The 20,651-nt window shown below is 43.2% G+C and overlaps 1 protein-coding gene across 10 annotated transcripts in view; it reads left to right on the top strand.

Moving 5' to 3' along the window:
* LOC112245979 (focal adhesion kinase 1) overlaps positions 1-19,948 on the top strand; it is a 203,041-nt gene extending 183,093 nt beyond the window's left edge. For 9 of the 10 annotated variants that reach the window (XM_042295177.1, XM_042295174.1, XM_042295172.1 and 6 more), the window contains 6 exons: positions 7,273-7,335; positions 8,202-8,241; positions 8,438-8,541; positions 18,377-18,532; positions 18,693-18,773; positions 18,905-19,948. In XM_042295177.1, the coding sequence (XP_042151111.1) occupies positions 7,273-7,335; positions 8,202-8,241; positions 8,438-8,541; positions 18,377-18,532; positions 18,693-18,773; positions 18,905-19,123 (663 nt within the window). In that variant the 3' untranslated portion in view covers positions 19,124-19,948. The remainder of the gene's footprint in view (positions 1-7,272; positions 7,336-8,201; positions 8,242-8,437; positions 8,542-18,376; positions 18,533-18,692; positions 18,774-18,904) is intronic. The other variant, XM_042295170.1, reaches the window with a different exon arrangement.
* The last annotated feature ends 703 nt before the right edge of the window (positions 19,949-20,651 follow it).

Genomic DNA, 20,651 nt, shown 5'->3' with positions numbered 1-20,651 from the left:
GACATCAAAGAGGCCCAAACAACTTTCTGGTAGAGAATGCAGTGATGAGTACTTAAACTGTCTCCCGTAATAAAACTATTGATAAACTGCATCTAATGGCTTTAATGAAGCTGCGTTCCTATAGATGATGTCACCATAGTCTAGGACCAATGGGAACATCGACTGAATAATCTGCCTTCTATTTAGCAAGGGGCAGGACCTATTTCTACAGAGGAAGACCATTCTTATTCTCAGCTTCGTAACTAACTATTATTTATTACATGTTTTATTTGACCTTTATTTAACTAGGCAAATCAGTTAAGAGCAAATTCTTATTTACAATGACGGCCTACCGCTGCCAAACCCAGACGACGTTGGGCCAATTGTGCGCCGCCCTATGGGACTCCCGATCACGGCCGGATGTGATGCAGCCTGGATTTGAACCAGGGACTGCAGTGCCTTAGCCCGCTGCGCCACTCAAGAGCCCTAATCAATATGCTTTTTAAAGCCCTAATCAATATGCTTTTAAAGCCCTGATCAATATGCTTTTTAAAGCCCTGATCAATATGCTTTTTAAAGCCCTAATCAATATGCTTTTTAAAGCCCTAATCCATATGCTTTTAAAGCCCTAATCAATTAGCTTTTTAAAGCCCTAATCAATTAGCTTTTTAAAGCCCTAATCAATTAGCTTTTTAAAGCCCTAATCAATATGCTTTTTAAAGCCCTAATCAATTAGCTTTTTAAAGCCCTAATCAATATGCTTTTTAAAGCCCTAATCAATATGCTTTTTAAAGCCCTAATCAATATGCTTTTTAAAGCCCTGATCAATATGCTTTTTAAAGCCCTAATCAATTAGCTTTTTAAAGCCCTAATAAATTAGCTTTTTAAAGCCCTAATCAATATGCTTTTTAAAGCCCTAATCAATATGCTTTTTAAAGCCCTAATCAATATGCTTTTTAAAGCCCTAATCAATATGCTTTTAAAGCCCTGATCAATATGCTTTTTAAAGCCATAATCAATATGCTTTTTAAAGCCCTGATCAATATGCTTTTTAAAGCCCTGATCAATATGCTTTTTAAAGCCCTAATCAATATGCTTTTTAAAGCCATAATCAATATGCTTTTTAAAGCCCTGATCAATATGCTTTTTAAAGCCCTAATCAATATGCTTTTTAAAGCCCTAGTCAATATGCTTTTTAAAGCCCTAATCAATTTGCTTTTTAAAAGACAGATATTAATCTATCCAGATGCTCAGATATTTGTGATCAGGGACGTGATCAATATGGACACCATCCAAAATACATAATAAAATAAATCATCAGTTAATTTTGCACTCTAAAGAACAATATATACTTAGTTTTACCTGCAGTCAATAAGGTTTTTCTGTAATTCAATGAAGACAGACTGTAGTTCAAATAGAGCCTGGTCTACCGTGGGGGCCATAGCATAGACAACAGTGTCATCAGAATACAAGTGCAGGTTACAAGTCAATATTGTTCATGTTAACAGTAAAAGGTACAGAACCCAAAATTGACCCCTGCGGGACACCTTTCGTTGTGTCCAGAAAACCTGATTTAACACCATCAGTAGATACACATTGAGTTCTATCTGTAAAGTCATTTTTAAAGCAGCTACATGCAGCCTGGTCTAGGCCAATTTGAAGGGGGCAGGAGTACAATGATTCAGCAGGCAGGCGGGCAAAGAGCTGCAGCAGAAATGGATTAAACATATCAGCCACGGTGTTTTATTTTTATTTTTACATCAATCTTAAGCAAGGCAACACATCACATCAGAGTAAATTGTTGAAATGAAAACAAAGATTGACTAGAAGTTGACGGGTTAACTGTCAAGTCGACTAGAGGCGGGCAGAGGGAGGAGCAGTCGATTGACTGACCAGGGTCAATTAAACCACAGTTCCTCTCAAATAAAAAGCCTGCCGAGATGATAAAATGATTAAAAGCATCACTTATCCCATTCTTCTGATTTATGATGCCAGATTCAGACAGAACTTGCTTAGCAGGGAAGAAGAGGAATATGTACGCTTCCGTGTATTTACTGTTTTCAAAAATGAAGGATCACCAGTGGTCAAAGATGGAGCTTAAAAATTTATTTATTATTTTTGATTTAGCTTTCTTAATCAAGATAGTACATCTGTTTCTCAGTTTGTCTGAAATATTGCCAGTCTACTACAGACTCAGTTTTCCTTGCTTTGGTCCAGGCCGGAGTTCTCATCTGGATGACAGATCGATCTAACCTTTGGTTTTCTTTCAGAGCTATGAATTGTTTCAAAGGGGCGTGTTCATCTGCCAAAGGAATACATATTGGGGAGAAATGTTGTAGAGCCAACGCAGGGTCAGGAATACATATTGGGGAGAAATGTTGTAGAGCCAACGCAGGGTCAGGAATACATATTGGGGAGAAATGTTGTAGAGCCAACGCAGGGTCAAATACATAGGGTCAGGAATACATATTGGGGAGAAATGTTGTAGAGCCAACGCAGGGTCAGGAATACATATTGGGGAGAAATGTTGTAGAGCCAACGCAGGGTCAGGAATACATATTGGGAATACATATTGGGGGAGAAATGTTGTAGAGCCAACGCAGGGTCAGGAATACATATTGGGGAGAAATGTTGTAGAGCCAACGCAGGGTCAGGAATACATATTGGGGAGAAATGTTGTAGAGCCAACGCAGGGTCAGGAATACATATTGGGGAGAAATGTTGTAGAGCCAACGCAGGGTCAGGAATACATATTGGGGAGAAATGTTGTAGAGCCAACGCAGGGTCAGGAATACATATTGGGGAGAAATGTTGTAGAGCCAACGCAGGGTCAGGAATACATATTGAGGAGAAATGTTGTAGAGCCAACGCAGGGTCAGGAATACATATTGAGGAGAAATGTTGTAGAGCCAACGCAGGGTCAGGAATACATATTGAGGAGAAATGTTGTAGAGCCAACGCAGGGTCAGGAATACATATTGGGGAGAAATGTTGTAGAGCCAACGCAGGGTCAGGAATACATATTGGGGAGAAATGTTGTAGAGCCAACGCAGGGTCAGGAATACATATTGAGGAGAAATGTTGTAGAGCCAACGCAGGGTCAGGAATACATATTGAGGAGAAATGTTGTAGAGCCAACGCAGGGTCAGGAATACATATTGGGGAGAAATGTTGTAGAGCCAACGCAGGGTCAGGAATACATATTGGGGAGAAATGTTGTAGAGCCAACGCAACAGGAATACATATTGGGGAGAAATGTTGTAGAGCCAACGCAGGGTCAGGAATACATATTGGGGAGAAATGTTGTAGAGCCAACGCAGGGTCAGGAATACATATTGGGGAGAAATGTTGTAGAGCCAACGCAGGGTCAGGAATACATATTGAGGAGAAATGTTGTAGAGCCAACGGGTCAGGGTCAGGAATACATATTGAGGAGAAATGTTGTAGAGCCAACGCAGGGTCAGGAATACATATTGGGGAGAAATGTTGTAGAGCCAACGCAGGGTCAGGAATACATATTGGGGAGAAATGTTGTAGAGCCAACGCAGGGTCAGGAATACATATTGGGGAGAAATGTTGTAGAGCCAACGCAGGGTCAGGAATACATATTGAAGAGAAATGTTGTAGAGCCAACGCAGGGTCAGGAATACATATTGGGAGAAATGTTGTAGAGCCAACGCAGGGTCAGGAATACATATTGAGGAGAAATGTTGTAGAGCCAACGCAGGGTCAGGAATACATATTGGGGAGAAATGTTGTAGAGCCAACGCAGGGTCAGGAATACATATTGGGGAGAAATGTTGTAGAGCCAACGCAGGGTCAGGAATACATATTGAGGAGAAATGTTGTAGAGCCAAGCAGGGTCAGGAATACATATTGGGGAGAAATGTTGTAGAGCCAACGCAGGGTCAGGAATACATATTGGGGAGAAATGTTGTAGAGCCAACGCAGGGTCAGGAATACATATTGAGGAGAAATGTTGTAGAGCCAACGCAGGGTCAGGAATACATATTGGGGAGAAATGTTGTAGAGCCAACGCAGGGTCAGGAATACATATTGGGGAGAAATGTTGTAGAGCCAACGCAGGGTCAGGAATACATATTGGGGAGAAATGTTGTAGAGCCAACGCAGGGTCAGGAATACATATTGGGGAGAAATGTTGTAGAGCCAACGCAGGGTCAGGAATACATATTGGGGAGAAATGTTGTAGAGCCAACGCAGGGTCAGGAATACATATTGGGGAGAAATGTTGTAGAGCCAACGCAGCGTCAGGAATACATATTGAGGAGAAATGTTGTAGAGCCAACGCAGGGTCAGGAATACATATTGAGGAGAAATGTTGTAGAGCCAACGCAGGGTCAGGAATACAGGAACATGGCATGTTAAAACCTTAACTTTGTTAAATGTTCCTTAATTAAAAGAAAAGTCATGTTTTTGCTGATTGGTATCTCTAAAACATATTATAGGATAATGATCACTGAGATCATATGCAAATACCCCACTAGACTAATATTTATGGTGGTTATTAGTAAGAATTCAGTCAATCATTGAGGAGTTAACAGGGTTTTTCACATTTAGCCATGTGGATTTTGAGATCAATTGAGTATTATCCAGAGTAACTTACAGTTAGTGCATTCATCTTAATATAGCTGGGTGGAGACAACCACTGATCACAGTTAGTGCATTCATCTTAAGATAGCTGGGTGGAGACAACCACTGATCACAGTTAGTGCATTCATCTTAAGATAGCTGGGTGGAGACAACCACTGATCACAGTTAGTGCATTCATCTTAAGATAGCTGGGTGGAGACAACCACTGATCACAGTTAGTGCATTCATCTTAAGATAGCTGGGTGGAGACAACCACTGATCACAGTTAGTGCATTCATCTTAAGATAGCTGGGTGAGACAACCACTGATCACAGTTAGTGCATTCATCTTAAGATAGCTGGGTGAGACAACCACTGATCACAGCTAGTGCATTCATCTTAAGATAGCTGGGTGGAGACAACCACTGATCACAGTTAGTGCATTCATCTTAAGACAGCTGGGTGGAGACAACCACTGATCACAGTTAGTGCATTCATCTTAAGATAGCTGGGTGGAGACAACCACTGATCACAGTTAGTGCATTCATCTTAAGATAGCTGGGTGGAGACAACCACTGATCACAGTTAGTGCATTCATCTTAAGATAGCTGGGTGGAGACAACCACTGATCACAGTTAGTGCATTCATCTTAAGATAGCTGGGTGGAGACAACCACTGATCACAGTTAGTGCATTCATCTTAAGATAGCTGGGTGGAGACAACCACTGATCACAGTTAGTGCATTCATCTTAAGATAGCTGGGTGGAGACAACCACTGATCACAGTTAGTGCATTCATCTTAAGATAGCTGGGTGAGACAACCACTGATCACAGTCATAGTAAATACACTTGGGTTTGCTTTTATTTTATTCAATGAACTGTTACCCAGTCAGTCTCTCCCAGAACCATCATATCAGTAGTATGCCGCTGACTGTTTAGTTGGGGTAAACATCTGGATTGGATTACAGTGTCACGCACACCAGTGTTTTCTCTACTAGCTCAATCTTTAGCCCGTCCCCCTCCTGGGGTTGTTCTCTGCTGGAGGAGATCCAGATCATTGTTGTTTTCATTCAGTGAAATAAGGTAGGAAGAGTGATCTTCTCCCAAGCCTTTTGATATGGAGAGAAAAGGGGATCCGTTTGAAAAACAAAGCTGTAAAGATGTGTGTCTGTGTGTGAATGTGTCAGAGAGACCCGAACTCTGACCACAAACTCATCTCCTGAGGGAAAATCAGGGATCAGCCAGCATTCTAGAACCCTTCTATTTTCTCTGCAGAGCTAGACTCTCTGGAGAGCTAGACTGATGATATGAACTATATGATGGTTAAGGATGACAGTAGTGCTACCTATCCATGTCCAGAATAGGCCAATTACCTTCGTGGAAATAATACATTGATAAAGGACACATTTTGTGGCTCTTGAAAATGTTTGTTGTGTTGCCGCATCCAACAAGAGAATTGCATAGGACTTAAGATTTTTCTAAACTGGATTTAAAGGGATCTTTAAAAGTTCTGGTATTTGAGCAGCCAGCCTCTGTGATAACAGTCTCTTCCCACCCCTTCATGATCCCTCTCCCTCCCAGAAGGCTTTCCTGTGGAAAATATTTTGGTCTGCGTCTGTTTATCCACAGCCCCGGCCAGCCAGGGTTCAGAAGGAGAGCAATCATTAATGCTGCCTGTTTCATTTGGCCGCCAGATATTGTGGTGAGGATGGGTGGAAATCTCAGCCAGTGTTCATGCTGTTCTCAGAATTAGAAAGATCCTTTAGGCAGATCTGGCATCAGAACCGATGACACTGACGTGGTCTTCCTTTGTATACCTTAGCCACTGTACAATTTAGACATTCACTATCTTTATTCATGTCATTTGTGTGAAATATTCGGTTTCATATGATTATGTATTCCTGTACACAAATAAGGGTTGAGATCGTCAACTGGGGGAAAGTAAAGGAGGGAGGGAGGGAGAGAGAGAGGGAGTGGGAGAGAGAGGAGGTCTGACACAGAGCAAGAGGAGTCTGCTGTGGGATCAGTCTCTGCATGAATCCGTCAGACACGTTTAAAGCCTTCCTCATCCAGCAGCAGAAACTTCAGACTGTTTTGTCGTCTCACTCTGCCGATGGGACCACCGCTGTCCACAGAGCTCAGAGGATGCACCTTTTCAAGTCCTGCTTTGGAAAACCGGTACAGATCATGGCTGGGAAGGGGTGGTGGTTGTTTTGGTGGCTTTCTGTGTGGATTTGTACTGCTGGTACTTGGATACCTGGAAAGATGTTTAACTCTCAACCAGGTGCTCCTGAAGCTCTGAGGATTCCTTCTGTGCAAATCTCACTGCACTGTCTGTGTTTGCATATCTTTGTGGTCAGTCAGGGTGGCATAAATCTATTTTAGATTGTACTGGATGGATGATTGGTTGATTTGGTATTGTTTGTTTGTAGCAGGGAATGAGGGTTAACACAGCAAGATGAAAGAACAGATCCGTTTCAAACGGAATTGTGAGGTCTATGTTCTCATGGAATTAAACACTAGTGAGAAATCGGCAGTCATTTCATCTTATGTTGTAAGAAACAGACTCTATAGTATTCTATTTCAAGACTACTGTAACAATGGTTTTAGTGATAAATGAGGTTTTAATCTTTGAGGTTGTGGTTATGAGGTGGTCAGATGTAGCTAGCTAGTTCTCTGACCCTCTGCTATGTGTTCTCGTCAGCAGCCAGAATCCAGGAACTCGCGGGGCAGCATTGACAGGGAAGACTGCAGTCTCCAGGGGCCGGTGAGTTTCCCATGACCCACCGTTTGTTTAGGTTCATACCCCCAGAGGGACGGAGCAGGAAATATTGTTTTTCAATAAACCAATGTATTTATTACATTTTTCCATTTCAATCATTTTTTACAACAGACATTTTGTCTGAATTTTATAGTGCTGGCCTCTGTAATATACACATATACTACCTTAGGGATGTTCTGGTCCTGGAGGTCCCAAACACGTCTGTTTTTTCTTTCTACCTGGTAGTTAATTGCACTCACCTGGTGTCCCAGGTCTGAATTAGTCCCTTGTTAGAAGGACAGAAAAACAGAAGTGTTTCGGCCCTCCTGGACCGGTATTGAACAGCCCTGTTGTAGCTGGACACTCTCAACCAGCCCAGTCCCACTAGGCCGACATATTGGGACTATGGAGGGTGGGAACTGAACTGTGGCAACAGTTTCTCATGCCATCATCTCTCTCTCTCTCTCTGCTGCTGGATAATCTTTAAAAACAGGCGTCAGCTACAGAACACCCACAAACCAACCAGACCCATTCACACAGTAATTACAGAACAAAACTGGGCTGAGTGGGTCTCGGCTCTGAGAAGAGGAAACATCAGAATGTAGAGGGGAGAAGAAAACACCATCGTGTGTTAAAATCAAGAGAGGATAAGGTTTTGGGGAGGAGCTGGAGAAATGTAGCTGTCTGCTTGTCTCTGAGGGTCTGAGATATGTTGTGCTGTTAGCCACAGGGTACCCACAACAACACTGAAACACACTGGGCCCATGGGAAGCCCTAATCCAGAGTGCTGTTGGAAAAGCACAGCCAGACAGACAGAAAAGTGCCAGTGTGCCTTTCTAATCATTTGTTTGTGTTTCTATGATTCCCCTCAGACAGGAAACATATACCAACCAGTGGGACTGGGGAAATCAGGTAAGACAGTCCCTCAGCACATATGTCACTCCACATACATGTCACTCCACATACTGGAATGGCAACATGAGTCTATCTTCTCTGTGTGTTCTGATATTCATGTATCTTTCTCTCTTTGAGACAGACACACACACACACACACACACACACACACACACACTAACTCTCCTCCCTCCTTCTCTCTCCCTCCTCTCAGAGCATGTGGCCCCTCCTAAGAAGCCTCCTCGTCCTGGAGCCCCCAGCCACCTGGGCAGTCTGGCCAGCCTCAACCCTTTAGAAAGCTACAACGAGGGGGTCAAGGTACAGAAACACTCACAGCACCAAGACAACACTGTTTTAATGTCTTACTCCAGGGTCACCATCACAGCACCAAGACAACAGTCTTAATGTCTTACTCCAGGGTCACCATCACAGCACCAAGACAACAGTCTTAATGTCTTACTCCAGGGTCACCATCACAGTACCAAGACAACAGTCTTAATGTCTTACTCCAGGGTCACCATCACAGTACCAAGACAACACTGTTTTAATGTCTTACTCCAGGGTCACCATCACAGCACCAAGACAACACTGTTTTAATGTCTTACTCCAGGGTCACCATCACAGTACCAAGACAACAGTTTTAATGTCTTACTCCAGGGTCACCATCACAGTACCAAGACAACACTGTCTTAATGTCTTACTCCAGGGTCACCATCACAGCACCAAGACAACAGTCTTAATGTCTTACTCCAGGGTCACCAAGACAACAGTCTTAATGTCTTACTCCAGGGTCACCATCACAGCACCAAGACAACACTGTCTTAATGTCTTACTCCAGGGTCACCATCACAGTACCAAGACAACACTGTTTTAATGTCTTACTCCAGGGTCACCATCACAGCACCAAGACAACAGTCTTAATGTCTTACTCCAGGGTCACCATCACAGCACCAAGACAACACTGTCTTAATGTCTTACTCCAGGGTCACCATCACAGTACCAAGACAACACTGTTTTAATGTCTTACTCCAGGGTCACCATCACAGCACCAAGACAACAGTCTTAATGTCTTACTCCAGGGTCACCATCACAGCACCAAGACAACACTGTCTTAATGTCTTACTCCAGGGTCACCATCACAGCACCAAGACAACACTGTCTTAATGTCTTACTTACCAGGGTCACCATCACAGCACCAAGACAACAGTCTTAATGTCTTACTCCAGGGTCACCAAGACAACAGTCTTAATGTCTTACTCCAGGGTCACCATCACAGCACCAAGACAACACTGTCTTAATGTCTTACTCCAGGGTCACCATCACAGTACCAAGACAACACTGTTTTAATGTCTTACTCCAGGGTCACCATCACAGCACCAAGACAACAGTCTTAATGTCTTACTCCAGGGTCACCATCACAGCACCAAGACAACACTGTCTTAATGTCTTACTCCAGGGTCACCATCACAGTACCAAGACAACACTGTTTTAATGTCTTACTCCAGGGTCACCATCACAGCACCAAGACAACAGTCTTAATGTCTTACTCCAGGGTCACCATCACAGCACCAAGACAACACTGTCTTAATGTCTTACTCCAGGGTCACCATCACAGCACCAGGACAACAGTCTTAATGTCTTACTCCAGGGTCACCATCACAGCACCAAGACAACACTGTCTTAATGTCTTACTCCAGGGTCACCATCACAGCTTGGTTGAGCGTGGTCCTACATTTGTTTGTGCTATTTGTATTTGTATTTAGTATGGATCCCCATTAGCCAAGGCAGCAGCTACTCTTCCTGCGGTTTATTATGGATCCCCATTAGTTCCTGTCAAGGCAGCAGCTACTCTTCTTGGGGTTTATTATGAATCCCCATTAGTTCCTGTCAAGGCAGCAGCTACTCTTCCTGGGGTTTATTATGGATCCCCATTAGTTCCTGTCAAAGCAGCAGCTACTCTTCCTGGGGTTTATTATGGATCCCCATTAGTTCCTGTCAAGGCAGCAGCTACTCTTCCTGGGGTTTATTATGGATCCCCATTAGTTCCTGTCAAGGCAGCAGCTACTCTTCCTGGGGTTTATTATGGATCCCCATTAGTTCCTGTCAAAGCAGCAGCTACTCTTCCTGGGGTTTATTATGGATCCCCATTAGTTCCTGCCAAGGCAGCAGCTACTCTTCCTGGGGTTTATTATGGATCCCCATTAGTTCCTGTCAAGGCAGCAGCTACTCTTCTTGGGGTTTATTATGAATCCCCATTAGTTCCTGTCAAAGGCAGCAGCTACTCTTCCTGGGGTTTATTATGGATCCCCATTAGTTCCTGCCAAGGCAGCAGCTACTCTTCCTGGGGTTTATTATGGATTCCCATTAGTTCCTGCCAAGGCAGCAGCTACTCTTCCTGGGGTTTATTATGGATCCCCATTAGTTCCTGCCAAGGCAGCAGCTACTCTTCCTGGGGTCCAAACATATTAAATAATTTACATTACATATAAAACAAAAGATAAAATAGTGCATCATATAACATTGTTACACCACTACATATCTACAATACAAAATGTTTAATTCCACCATACAACAATATCACAATGTGTGCGTATGCATGTGTCTGTACCTTTGTGTGTGTCTCTTCAGTCCCCGCTGTTCCATAAGGTGTATTTTTACTTGTTTTTCAATCTGATTCTACTGCTGCATCAGTTACCTGATGTGGAATAGAGTTCCATGTAGTCATGGCTCTATGTAGTACGGTGTGTCTCCCATAGTCTGTTCTGGACTTGGGGAGAGACCTCTTGTGGCATGTCTTGTGGAATGGTTGTCTGAGCTGTCTGCTAGTATTTTAAACAGACAGCTCGGTACATTCAGCTTGTTAACACCTCTTCAAAAACAAGTAGTGATGAAGTCAATCTCTCTTCCACTTTAAGCCATGAGAGATTGACATGCATGTCATTAATGTTATCTCTCCGTGTACTTTTAAGGGCCAGTCGTACTGCCCTGTTCTGAGCCAACTGAAATTTTCCCAAATCCCTCTTTGTGGCACATGACCACACTACTGAACAGTAGTCCAGGCATGTAAGACCTGCCCTGTTGATAGTGTTATGAAGAAGGCAGAGCAGCGCTTAATTATGGATAGACTTCTCCCCATCTTAGCTACTGTTGTATCAATATGTTTTGACCATGACAGTTTACAATACATGATTACACCAAGCAGTTTAGTCACCTCAACTTGCTCAATTTCCACATTATTCATTATGAGATGTAGTTGAGTTTAGTGAATACCACCCTGCATACCACTGCTGGCTTGTTTCTGAAGCTAAGCAGGGTTGGTCCTGGTCAGTCCCTGCATGGGAGACCAGATGCTGCTGGAAGTGGTGTTGGGGGGCCAGTAGGAGGCACTCTTTCCTCTGGTCTAAATAATATCCCAATGCCCCAGGGCAGTGATTGGGGTGCCCTGTGTAGGGTGCTGTCTTTCGGAAGGGACGTTAAACGGGTGTCCTGATTCTCTGCGGTCATTAAAAGATCCAATGGCACTTATCGTAAGAGTAGGGGTGTTAACCCCGGTGTCCTGGCTAAATTCTCAATCTGGCCCTGAAACCATCACGGTCACCTAATAATCTCCAGTTTACAATTGGCTCATTCATCCCCCTCCTCTGTAACTATTCCCCAGGTCGTTGCTGCAAATGAAAATGTGTTCTCAGTCAACTTACCTGGTAAAATAACGGATAAATTAAAAGTACATTTTTAAAAATTGTCCCAAATACAATGCTTTTAGTTTTGGAAATATTTAGGACTAACTTATTTCTTGCTACCCATTCTGAAACGAACTTCAGCTCTATGTTAAGTGTTGCAGTCATTTTAGTTGCTGTAGTAGCTGACATGTATAGTGTTGAGTCATCCGCATACATAGACACACTGGCTTTACGTATCTCGTTAGTAAAGATTGAAAAAAGTAAGGGGCCTAAACAGCTACCTTGGAGCATTCCTGATTCTACCTGAGAAGTAGCCACTCTTTGCCTTGATGACAGCTTTGCACACTCTGGCATTCTTTCAACCAGCTTCACCTGGAATGCTTTTCCAACAGTCTTGAAGGAGTTCCCATATATGCTGAGCAATTGTTGGCTGCTTTTCCTTCACTCTGCACTCATCCCAAACTCATCCCAAACCATCTTAATTGGGTTGAGGTCGGGTGATTGTGGAGGCCAGGTCATCTGATGCAGCACTGTCCTTCTTGGTCAAATAACCCTTACACAGCCTGGAGGTGTGGTGAGTCATTGTCCTGTTGGGAACCACACATATGGAGATCATCCGTTCACCTACTCTGGTTCTCACAAAGACAAGGCTGTTGGAACCAAAAATCTCACATTTGAACTCAGCAGAACAAAGGACAGATTTCCACCAGTCTAATGTCCATTGCTCGTGTTTCTTGGCCCAAGCAAGTCTTTTCTTCTTATTGGAGTCCATTAGTAGTGGTTTCTTTGCAACAATTTGACCATGAAGGCCTGATTCACGCAGCCTCCTCTGAACAGTTGATGTTGCGATTTGTCTGTTACTTGAACTCTGAGAAGCATTTATTTGGGTTTCAATTTCTGAGGCTGGTAACTACTAAACTTATCCTCTTCCTTTCCTGTGGCGGTCCTCATGAGAGCCAGTTTCATCATAGCGATTGGTGGTTTTTGCAACTGCACTTGCAAAAATGTTGACCCCTACACAGCCAGGGTCAACCCACCATCCACCCCTACACAGCCAGGGTCAACCCACCATCCACCACTACACAGCCAGGATCATCCCACCATCCACCCCTACACAGGCTCCATACAGATGCTGACAAGCCGGCCCAGAAAAAGCCCCAGGGAAAACCACACTTTCTGGGCTTTATTTTGGGCCCTAGTTCTGCAACGCCAACTACCATCCATTTAGGAAGGAGCCGGTGAAATGAAGACTGTTTTCAAAGTGTTCTTGTTCTTGTAACTTTCCAGGCAGGCAGTTTGAACGGAGACTCTTAGAGAGACCTCTCTTCTTCTAGCTCTGAGAATAAAACCCTGTTAAAGCTCTAAGGCTTTTAATACAGTGGAGGATAGAAGAGCCCAAGGAAAGTAGTGGTTCCTAACAAGATAGAACCCAGCCAAGTCCAGTCCAAAGCTCCCTTCTCACCTTCCTTTGATCTCAACAGTTAAAGCCATGTTCCAAAGGTTTTAGACTCATTTCTCACTTCCTCCAGTGAAAGCTAACATTATGAACAATACAATACCATGCAATAGAATACCATACAATACCTCCAAATACAATAGAATACCATACACTACCATACATTACCTCCAGATACAATAGAATACCATACCATACATTACCTCCAGATAAAATAGAATACCATACATTACCTACAGATACAATAGAATACCATACATTACCATACATTACCTCCAGATACAATAGAATACCATACATTACCATACATTACCTCCAGATACAATAGAATACCATACATTACCACCAGATACAATAGAATACCATACATTACCATACATTACCTCCAGATACAATATACTACCATACATTACCATACATTACCTCCAGATACAATAGAATACCATACATTACCACCAGATACAATACATTGCCATACATTACCATACATTACCTCCAGATACAATACATTACCATACATTACCTCCAGATACAATAGTGCAGGCCTTTAGATCTTCCTGTCCAGTTAGTACTCAGATCTTTCTCTTTCTGGCTCAAAACGGAGTGAAACAGGGAGGTACTATTTTGCCCTACCATGCAAAAAGGCAGTAACTAATTTGCTAATTTGGTTGAAAATGAGTTAGTCATTTTTGCTACATTAAATACATACTTAATCAGGTTGACAATTATCCTGCTTCTATTGTAGTGTGTTTTGGAGAAAATGGGGGTCATGTTTGCAGTAACTGTATGAAGTTACTGTGAAACCAAGGTAAATAAAAGCCCTATTTTTCCAGTTCCACGCTATGAGCAGTTTCCGCCTTCTTGCTTGGTAGGGCAGTGTTTTAAAACGTGTCTGCTTGTATTGTGTTGATGCATTGCATGTTGTCTTCGGTTCTACAGTATTAATCCTTTCTCCCTCTTCTGTTCTGTTTCTCCTGCATCCCCCTCTCCCTCCCTCCCGATCACACTCCCTTGTTTTGTCTCTGTGCCTCACCCTACTGTTGTGGCCCTTTAGCCCTAGAGGGTAAGACGTCTTGTGTTTGTGTCAGTCACTGTCTGACCACTGGGGAGCGCTCTAATAAAACATTCTCTACCACTGTACAGGGGGAGTCATCAAACCTTCTTAGCCCAGTGAATAGTGGCATTGGCCCTTAGGCACAGATCTAAGATCAGTTTCCTCTGCCTGAATCCTAACTGTAACCATTGGAACATACAATAGATCAGTGTCTGGATGCGACTACTCCCGAGTGGCGCAGCGGCCTAATGCACTGCACCTCAGTGCTTGAGGCATCACTACAGACCCTGGTTTGATCTCGAACTCACAACCGGCCGTGATCGGGAGTCCCATAATTGGCCCAACGTCATCCGGGTTAGGGGAGGGTTTGGCCGGGGTAGGCCGTCATTGTAAATAACAATTTGTTTTTAACTAACTTGCCTAGTTAAATAAAGGTTAAATAATAAAAATACTCCGGATGAGGCCACTTCATCGAGGTTTATGTTCTACAACCATGGAAGCTTGGCAAGAAAGCCATAACCAAAGCAAGTCATCCTAGTATTCAGTGGCAGTCATTTCAGTAATGACTGTAATGGTTATTTTGGCAGTCATACTAACGATGTCTAATCATTTCGTGGGAGTAATAACAGATAAATGTGGGCCTTCATTGATGACTCTCTTCCCTGTGGTATGGCATGATGTATGTAGGGTTGTGTTGTCATAGTTACCATCACTAACTGTGCTCTAGTAGATTATAGTATATCATGTACAATCTGACTCACCAGTGGGTTCTGCCTCCTGTTTGGACCGTAGTGTGTGAGAGTGTATGTTTGTCTACATGTTTGTTTCGGTGTATTGGGGGTCAAATTCATCACAGGTCGTTCACAACCATGTTCTGAGATTGTATGTTCTGGGAGGGCAGCTGGGAGGGCAGCCGGGAGGGCAGCCGGGAGGGCAGCCGGGAGGGCAGCCGGGAGGGCAGCCGGGAGGGCAGCTGGGAGGGCAGCTGGGAGGGCAGCCGGGAGGGCAGCCGGGAGGGCAGCCGGGAGGGCAGCCGGGAGGGCAGCCGGGAGGGCAGCTGGGAGGACAGCTGGGAGGACACAACATTCAACCTCCAGCTGCGTACCCCCTCTAGCACCAGGGTCAGCGCACTCTCAAATGTTGTTTTTTGCCGTCTATTGTAAGCCTGCCACACACACTATACGATACATTTATTAAACATAAGAATGAGTGAGAGTTTTTGTCCCATATGGCTCATGGGAAGTGACAAAGAGCTCTTATAGGACCAGGGCACAAATAATAATATCATAATAATCAAGAATTTTGCTCTTTATTTAACCATTGTACATACAAAACCTTATTTGTTCATTGAAAATAGTGAATAACTCACCACAGGTTAATGAGAAGGGTGTGCTTGAAAGGATGCACATAACTCTGCAATGTTGGGTTGAATTGGAGAGAGTCTCACTCTTTTCCACACACAGTCTGTGCCTGTATTTAGTTTTCATGCTAGTGAGGCCGAGAATCCACTCTCACATAGGTACGTGGTTGCAAAGGGCATCAGTGTCTTAACAGCGGGATTTGCCAAGGCAGGATACTCTGAGCGCAGCCTAATACAGATATCTGACAGTGACTTCTGATTAAATAAAATTTTCACAGAACCGCTTGTTGCAATTTCGATGAGGCTCTCTTGTTCAGATATTGGCAAGTGGACTGGAGGCAAGGCATGAAAGGGATAACGAATCCAGTTGTTAGTGTCAACTGATTCGGGAAAGTACCTGCGTAACTGGGCACCCAACTCACTCAGGTGCTTTGCTATATTACATTTCACATTGTCCGTAAGCTTGAGTTCATTTGCGCACAAAAAATCATACAATGATGGAAAGACCTGTGTGTTGTCCTTGTTAATGCAGACAGAGAAGAGCTCCAATTTCTTAATCATAGACTCAATTTTGTCCCTCACATTGAATATAGCTGTGAAGAGTCCCTGTAATCCTAGATTCAGATCATTCAGACGAGAAAAAACATCACCCAGATAGGCCAGTCGTGTGAGAAACTCGTCATCATGCAAGCAGTCAGACAGGTGAAAATTATGGTCAGTAAAGAAAACTTTAAGCTCTTCTCTCAATTAAAAAAAAAATGTGTCAGTACTTTGCCCCATGACAACCAACTTCTGTATGTTGTAAAAGTTGCATAGTGGAGAAAATACATGAGAGTTCAGGGGCCTTGCTTGCACGCGCGTTACCACTCCACTATGTGTCCCTGTCATGGCTTTTGCACCATCAGTAGAGATACCAAAACATATTGACCACCAAAGTCCATTTAATGTCACAAAGCTGTCCAGTACTTTAAAAATATCCTCTCATGTTGTCCAGGTTTGCAGTGGTTTGCAGAAGAGGATGTCTTCCTTAATTGACCCCCCCCCATAAATGTAACGGACATATACCAAGAGCTGTGCCAGGCCTGCCACGTCTGACTCATCCAGCTGTAACTCATATAATTCACTGGCTTGTATACGAAGCAGTAATTGTGTCAACACATCTCCTGCCATGTCACTGATGAGTCATGAAACAGTGTTTGATGAAGACATTGTCTGTATAGTTTTTTTGGCCTTTTCCCCCAGCATTGTCCCAGCCATGTCCATGGTAGCAGGAAGAATGAAGTCCTCCACAATAGCATGGGGCTTGCCTGTCCTAGCCATTCGGTAGCTCACGATATATGATGCTTCTAGCCCCTTCTTATTAATGGTATCTTTTGCTTTTATACATGTCTTACTACTAAAAGTCGCTTTAATTCTCGCTCAAAAACTCATGTGGCTTATTTTTCAAATTGGAATGTTTTGTATCTAAATGTCTGTGCAAGAGTGAAGGTTTCATCAGGTTGTGAGATAGTATTTTTGCACATATAACACACTGTGGCTGAGGAAAGGCACTACTCCCAATATAATTGAACCCCAAATCAATGTAATGCTCATCTTCGATGGTCCAACGTCCCTGTCTGTTGTTCGGTGCTTTCCCAGGGAAGGGGGCAGTAGCTCTTCGGCTGCATCATATTCACAATGGTCAGTGTCCATGCTAGCTGGGATAACAACAAATGTAGAATTACTGACGCTAGCATTGGATGTGCTGTGGAAGCAGAACAACTTGTGTCTTCAACAGGTGCAGGTGTAGTACTGCTGGTAGTAGCAGTACTACCAGTAGAGCTGGTATGTGTCTCTATGGACGTGGGCCTTGCTTTTTTTAACCATGTATCAATTTTAGAGCAAACTGAATGAGCAGCAGCTACGTTTGTCTACATACGGACTGTGAGTGGAATTCCCACGAGAGTAACGGTTAACGTGATTGGATGTTAATTATTTGACTAGGCTACCTGTATTTGACATTGTATTGTTATTTCGCAGATTTTATTTTTGGCAGTGAAACGAGGCTACTCAGGCGAGAAAACAACCTCACCAAAATGTATAGCCCCGTTGGAAAATATAAATGGACTGTTTGAAAATGTGAAGAAAAACATTTACAATCACACATTTCATCATAATAGAAATATGATAACTAAAATGATTTCTAGGAGATACAGTGCCTTGCGAAAGTATTCGGCCCCCTTGAACTTTGCGACCTTTTTCGATGTGCAAAACTGATAGAGACATACCCCAAGCGACTTACAGCTGTAATCGCAGCAAAAGGTGGCGCTACAAAGTATTAACTTAAGGGGGCTGAATAATTTTGCACGCCCAATTTTTCAGTTTTTGATTTGTTAAAAAAGTTTGAAATATCCAATAAATGTCGTTCCACTTCATGATTGTGTCCCACTTGTTGTTGATTCTTCACAAAAAAATACAGTTTTATATCTTTATGTTTGAAGCCTGAAATGTGGCAAAAGGTCGCAAAGTTCAAGGGGGCCGAATACTTTCGCAAGGCACTGTAGATTCACTTCCCTCAGTATGTTGTATGTGAACCAACTCACCCCCATCTCTGTGGTGTGTAGATCCAGCCTCAGGAGATCAGCCCTCCCCCCACGGCCAACTTGGACCGCTCCAACGACAAGGTGTATGAGAACGTGACAGGCCTGGTCAAGGCTGTTATAGAGATGTCCAGTAAGATCCAGCCAGCCCCTCCAGAGGAGTACGTCCCAATGGTCAAGGTAAAGCTAGCTTCAATCAATGGCGATAAAAGACAACAATTGTTGTTGAATCATCATCATTATATGCTGATCAAGAGGATATTATTGTCGAGTGATACTGGTTTGTAAGCCGTTCTAGCTTTGTTCTTCTATTACAGTGATATACTGGTTCTTTTTACAGGAGGTGGGACTAGCGTTGAGAACCCTATTGGCCACAGTGGACGAGACCATACCAGTGTTACCAGCAAGCACACACAGAGAGGTGAGAAACAACTCCTCATTACAAGTCAACATATTGCTTCTGACTCTGTTGATACTCTGACTGTTGTCCTATTGTGTCTGACAACAAACTAACCGGCTTATTTCTCTTATGTGTTCTGTCTTCCTCTGCAGATTGAGATGGCCCAGAAGCTGTTGAACTCTGACCTGGCCGAGCTGATTAACAAGATGAAGCTGGCCCAGCAGTACGTCCTCACCAGTCTGCAGCAGGACTACAAGAAACAGATGCTGACGGCGGCCCACGCCCTGGCCGTAGACGCCAAGAACCTGCTGGACGTCATCGACCAGGCCCGGCTCAAGATGATCCACACCCAGTCCCGGGGGTCACACTAGCCCCCTCCGACTCCTAGCTCCTTGGGCATGGAAGACCTTTGAGGGGAGGGAGAGGGATATAAGAGGGAAGGGGGTCTGGTGCTGTGGAAATGGGGCTGGTTGGTTTCAGCTCCCATAGCAATCATAGACCGCACAATAAGTCACAAGTCAAGACTGCTCAGCTCGCACCTCGATCAGAGCTCCTGATACTACAGGATAGAGACAGAACTGGTCACTCGACTCAATCGTACCCTTCCACCCACTTCCTGAAAACTGTTTTATAGGCTTCTGTTCTGTCTGTCGCTGCTCTCCAGAATGTTTGGAGGTCAGTTACATACAATCTCTTCTGTTGTATTTGACATGTCGATTGTTTTATCCAGAGATTAATTTGAGTGTTTTTTTTAAAATCCAGAGATTAATTTGAGTGTTTTTTTTTAAAATCCAGAGATTAATTTGAGTGTTTTTTTTAAAATCCAGAGATTAATTTTAGTGTTTTTTTTTTTCAATCCAGAGATAATTTGAGTGTTTTTTTTAAAATCCAGAGATGAATTTTCAGCTCACATCATCAGACGTTCTTCCAGGTGGCTGATAATAATCACAGATCTGATCTGAATCCAATTCCAACTGGAAGCTTTGAACCATTGAACCACAAGCTATATTTGATTAACATTTCATTACTGAGAGATCTCAGTGGTTGGGATGTCTGTGTTAAACACTATTACCTAAGGTGTGCTACAGAATCAAAGCATATTATGACTATGTTTTGGATGCTCATCATTTGTATTTTTTGTCCATTCTCTGACACACGGACTCGGCACAGTGAATAATAAAATATCACAAAATGAATGATATTTCTTGTCACTTTTTAAGTTAACTAATAGTTAATATACAAAGATATATATTTTTAAGCATTCAGCATTTCTGGGATTTAAATGTCATGAGAGGCTTATTTTCATCATTGTAAACTTCCAGCACATGTAAGTTCCACAGTGGAGATGAACGATCATGTGATTTGAATCATCTAATAGTTTGTCAGTTAAAACCCCTGTCCCATTGCTACTCATTTCCTTATCAACTGAAACTGTTTTGTATATTTAACCAAGTCTGGTGTTACACAAACCTTCTTCTGATTTTCTTGGGTTGTTCGTATTCATTAGTGCACACCGTAGCAAAACTTTTTGCAACGGAAAACAAAAACAATCATCTCTTATTGAACAACTTCAGGTAGTCCCTCCCTGTTCCAGTACATTTTCTTGTTTGGTGCCAAATGAATATGACCATGGTTTACGCGGATTCTGCCCTTCCTTTTGACCAGGGTTTCTTGACTCGGTGCTGGGGCACCCACCTGGTTGACCATTTAGGGGTTTTGCCCAGGCACTAGTGCAAAAGATCTGAATGTGCACTCAGCCCCCGGACCGAGTTTGGGAAAACCCTACTTTAGTCCACGTGTCAAACTCATTCCACCAAGGGCTGAGTATCTGCAGGTTTTCGCTCCTCCCTTGAACACTGAACAAAAATATAAACGCAACAATTTCAAAGATTTGAACGA

The sequence above is a fragment of the Oncorhynchus tshawytscha genome, linkage group LG13 (assembly GCF_018296145.1).
Source record: "Oncorhynchus tshawytscha isolate Ot180627B linkage group LG13, Otsh_v2.0, whole genome shotgun sequence".
NCBI lineage: Eukaryota > Metazoa > Chordata > Actinopteri > Salmoniformes > Salmonidae > Oncorhynchus > Oncorhynchus tshawytscha.
This window is presented reverse-complemented; position numbering and strand designations above follow the sequence as displayed.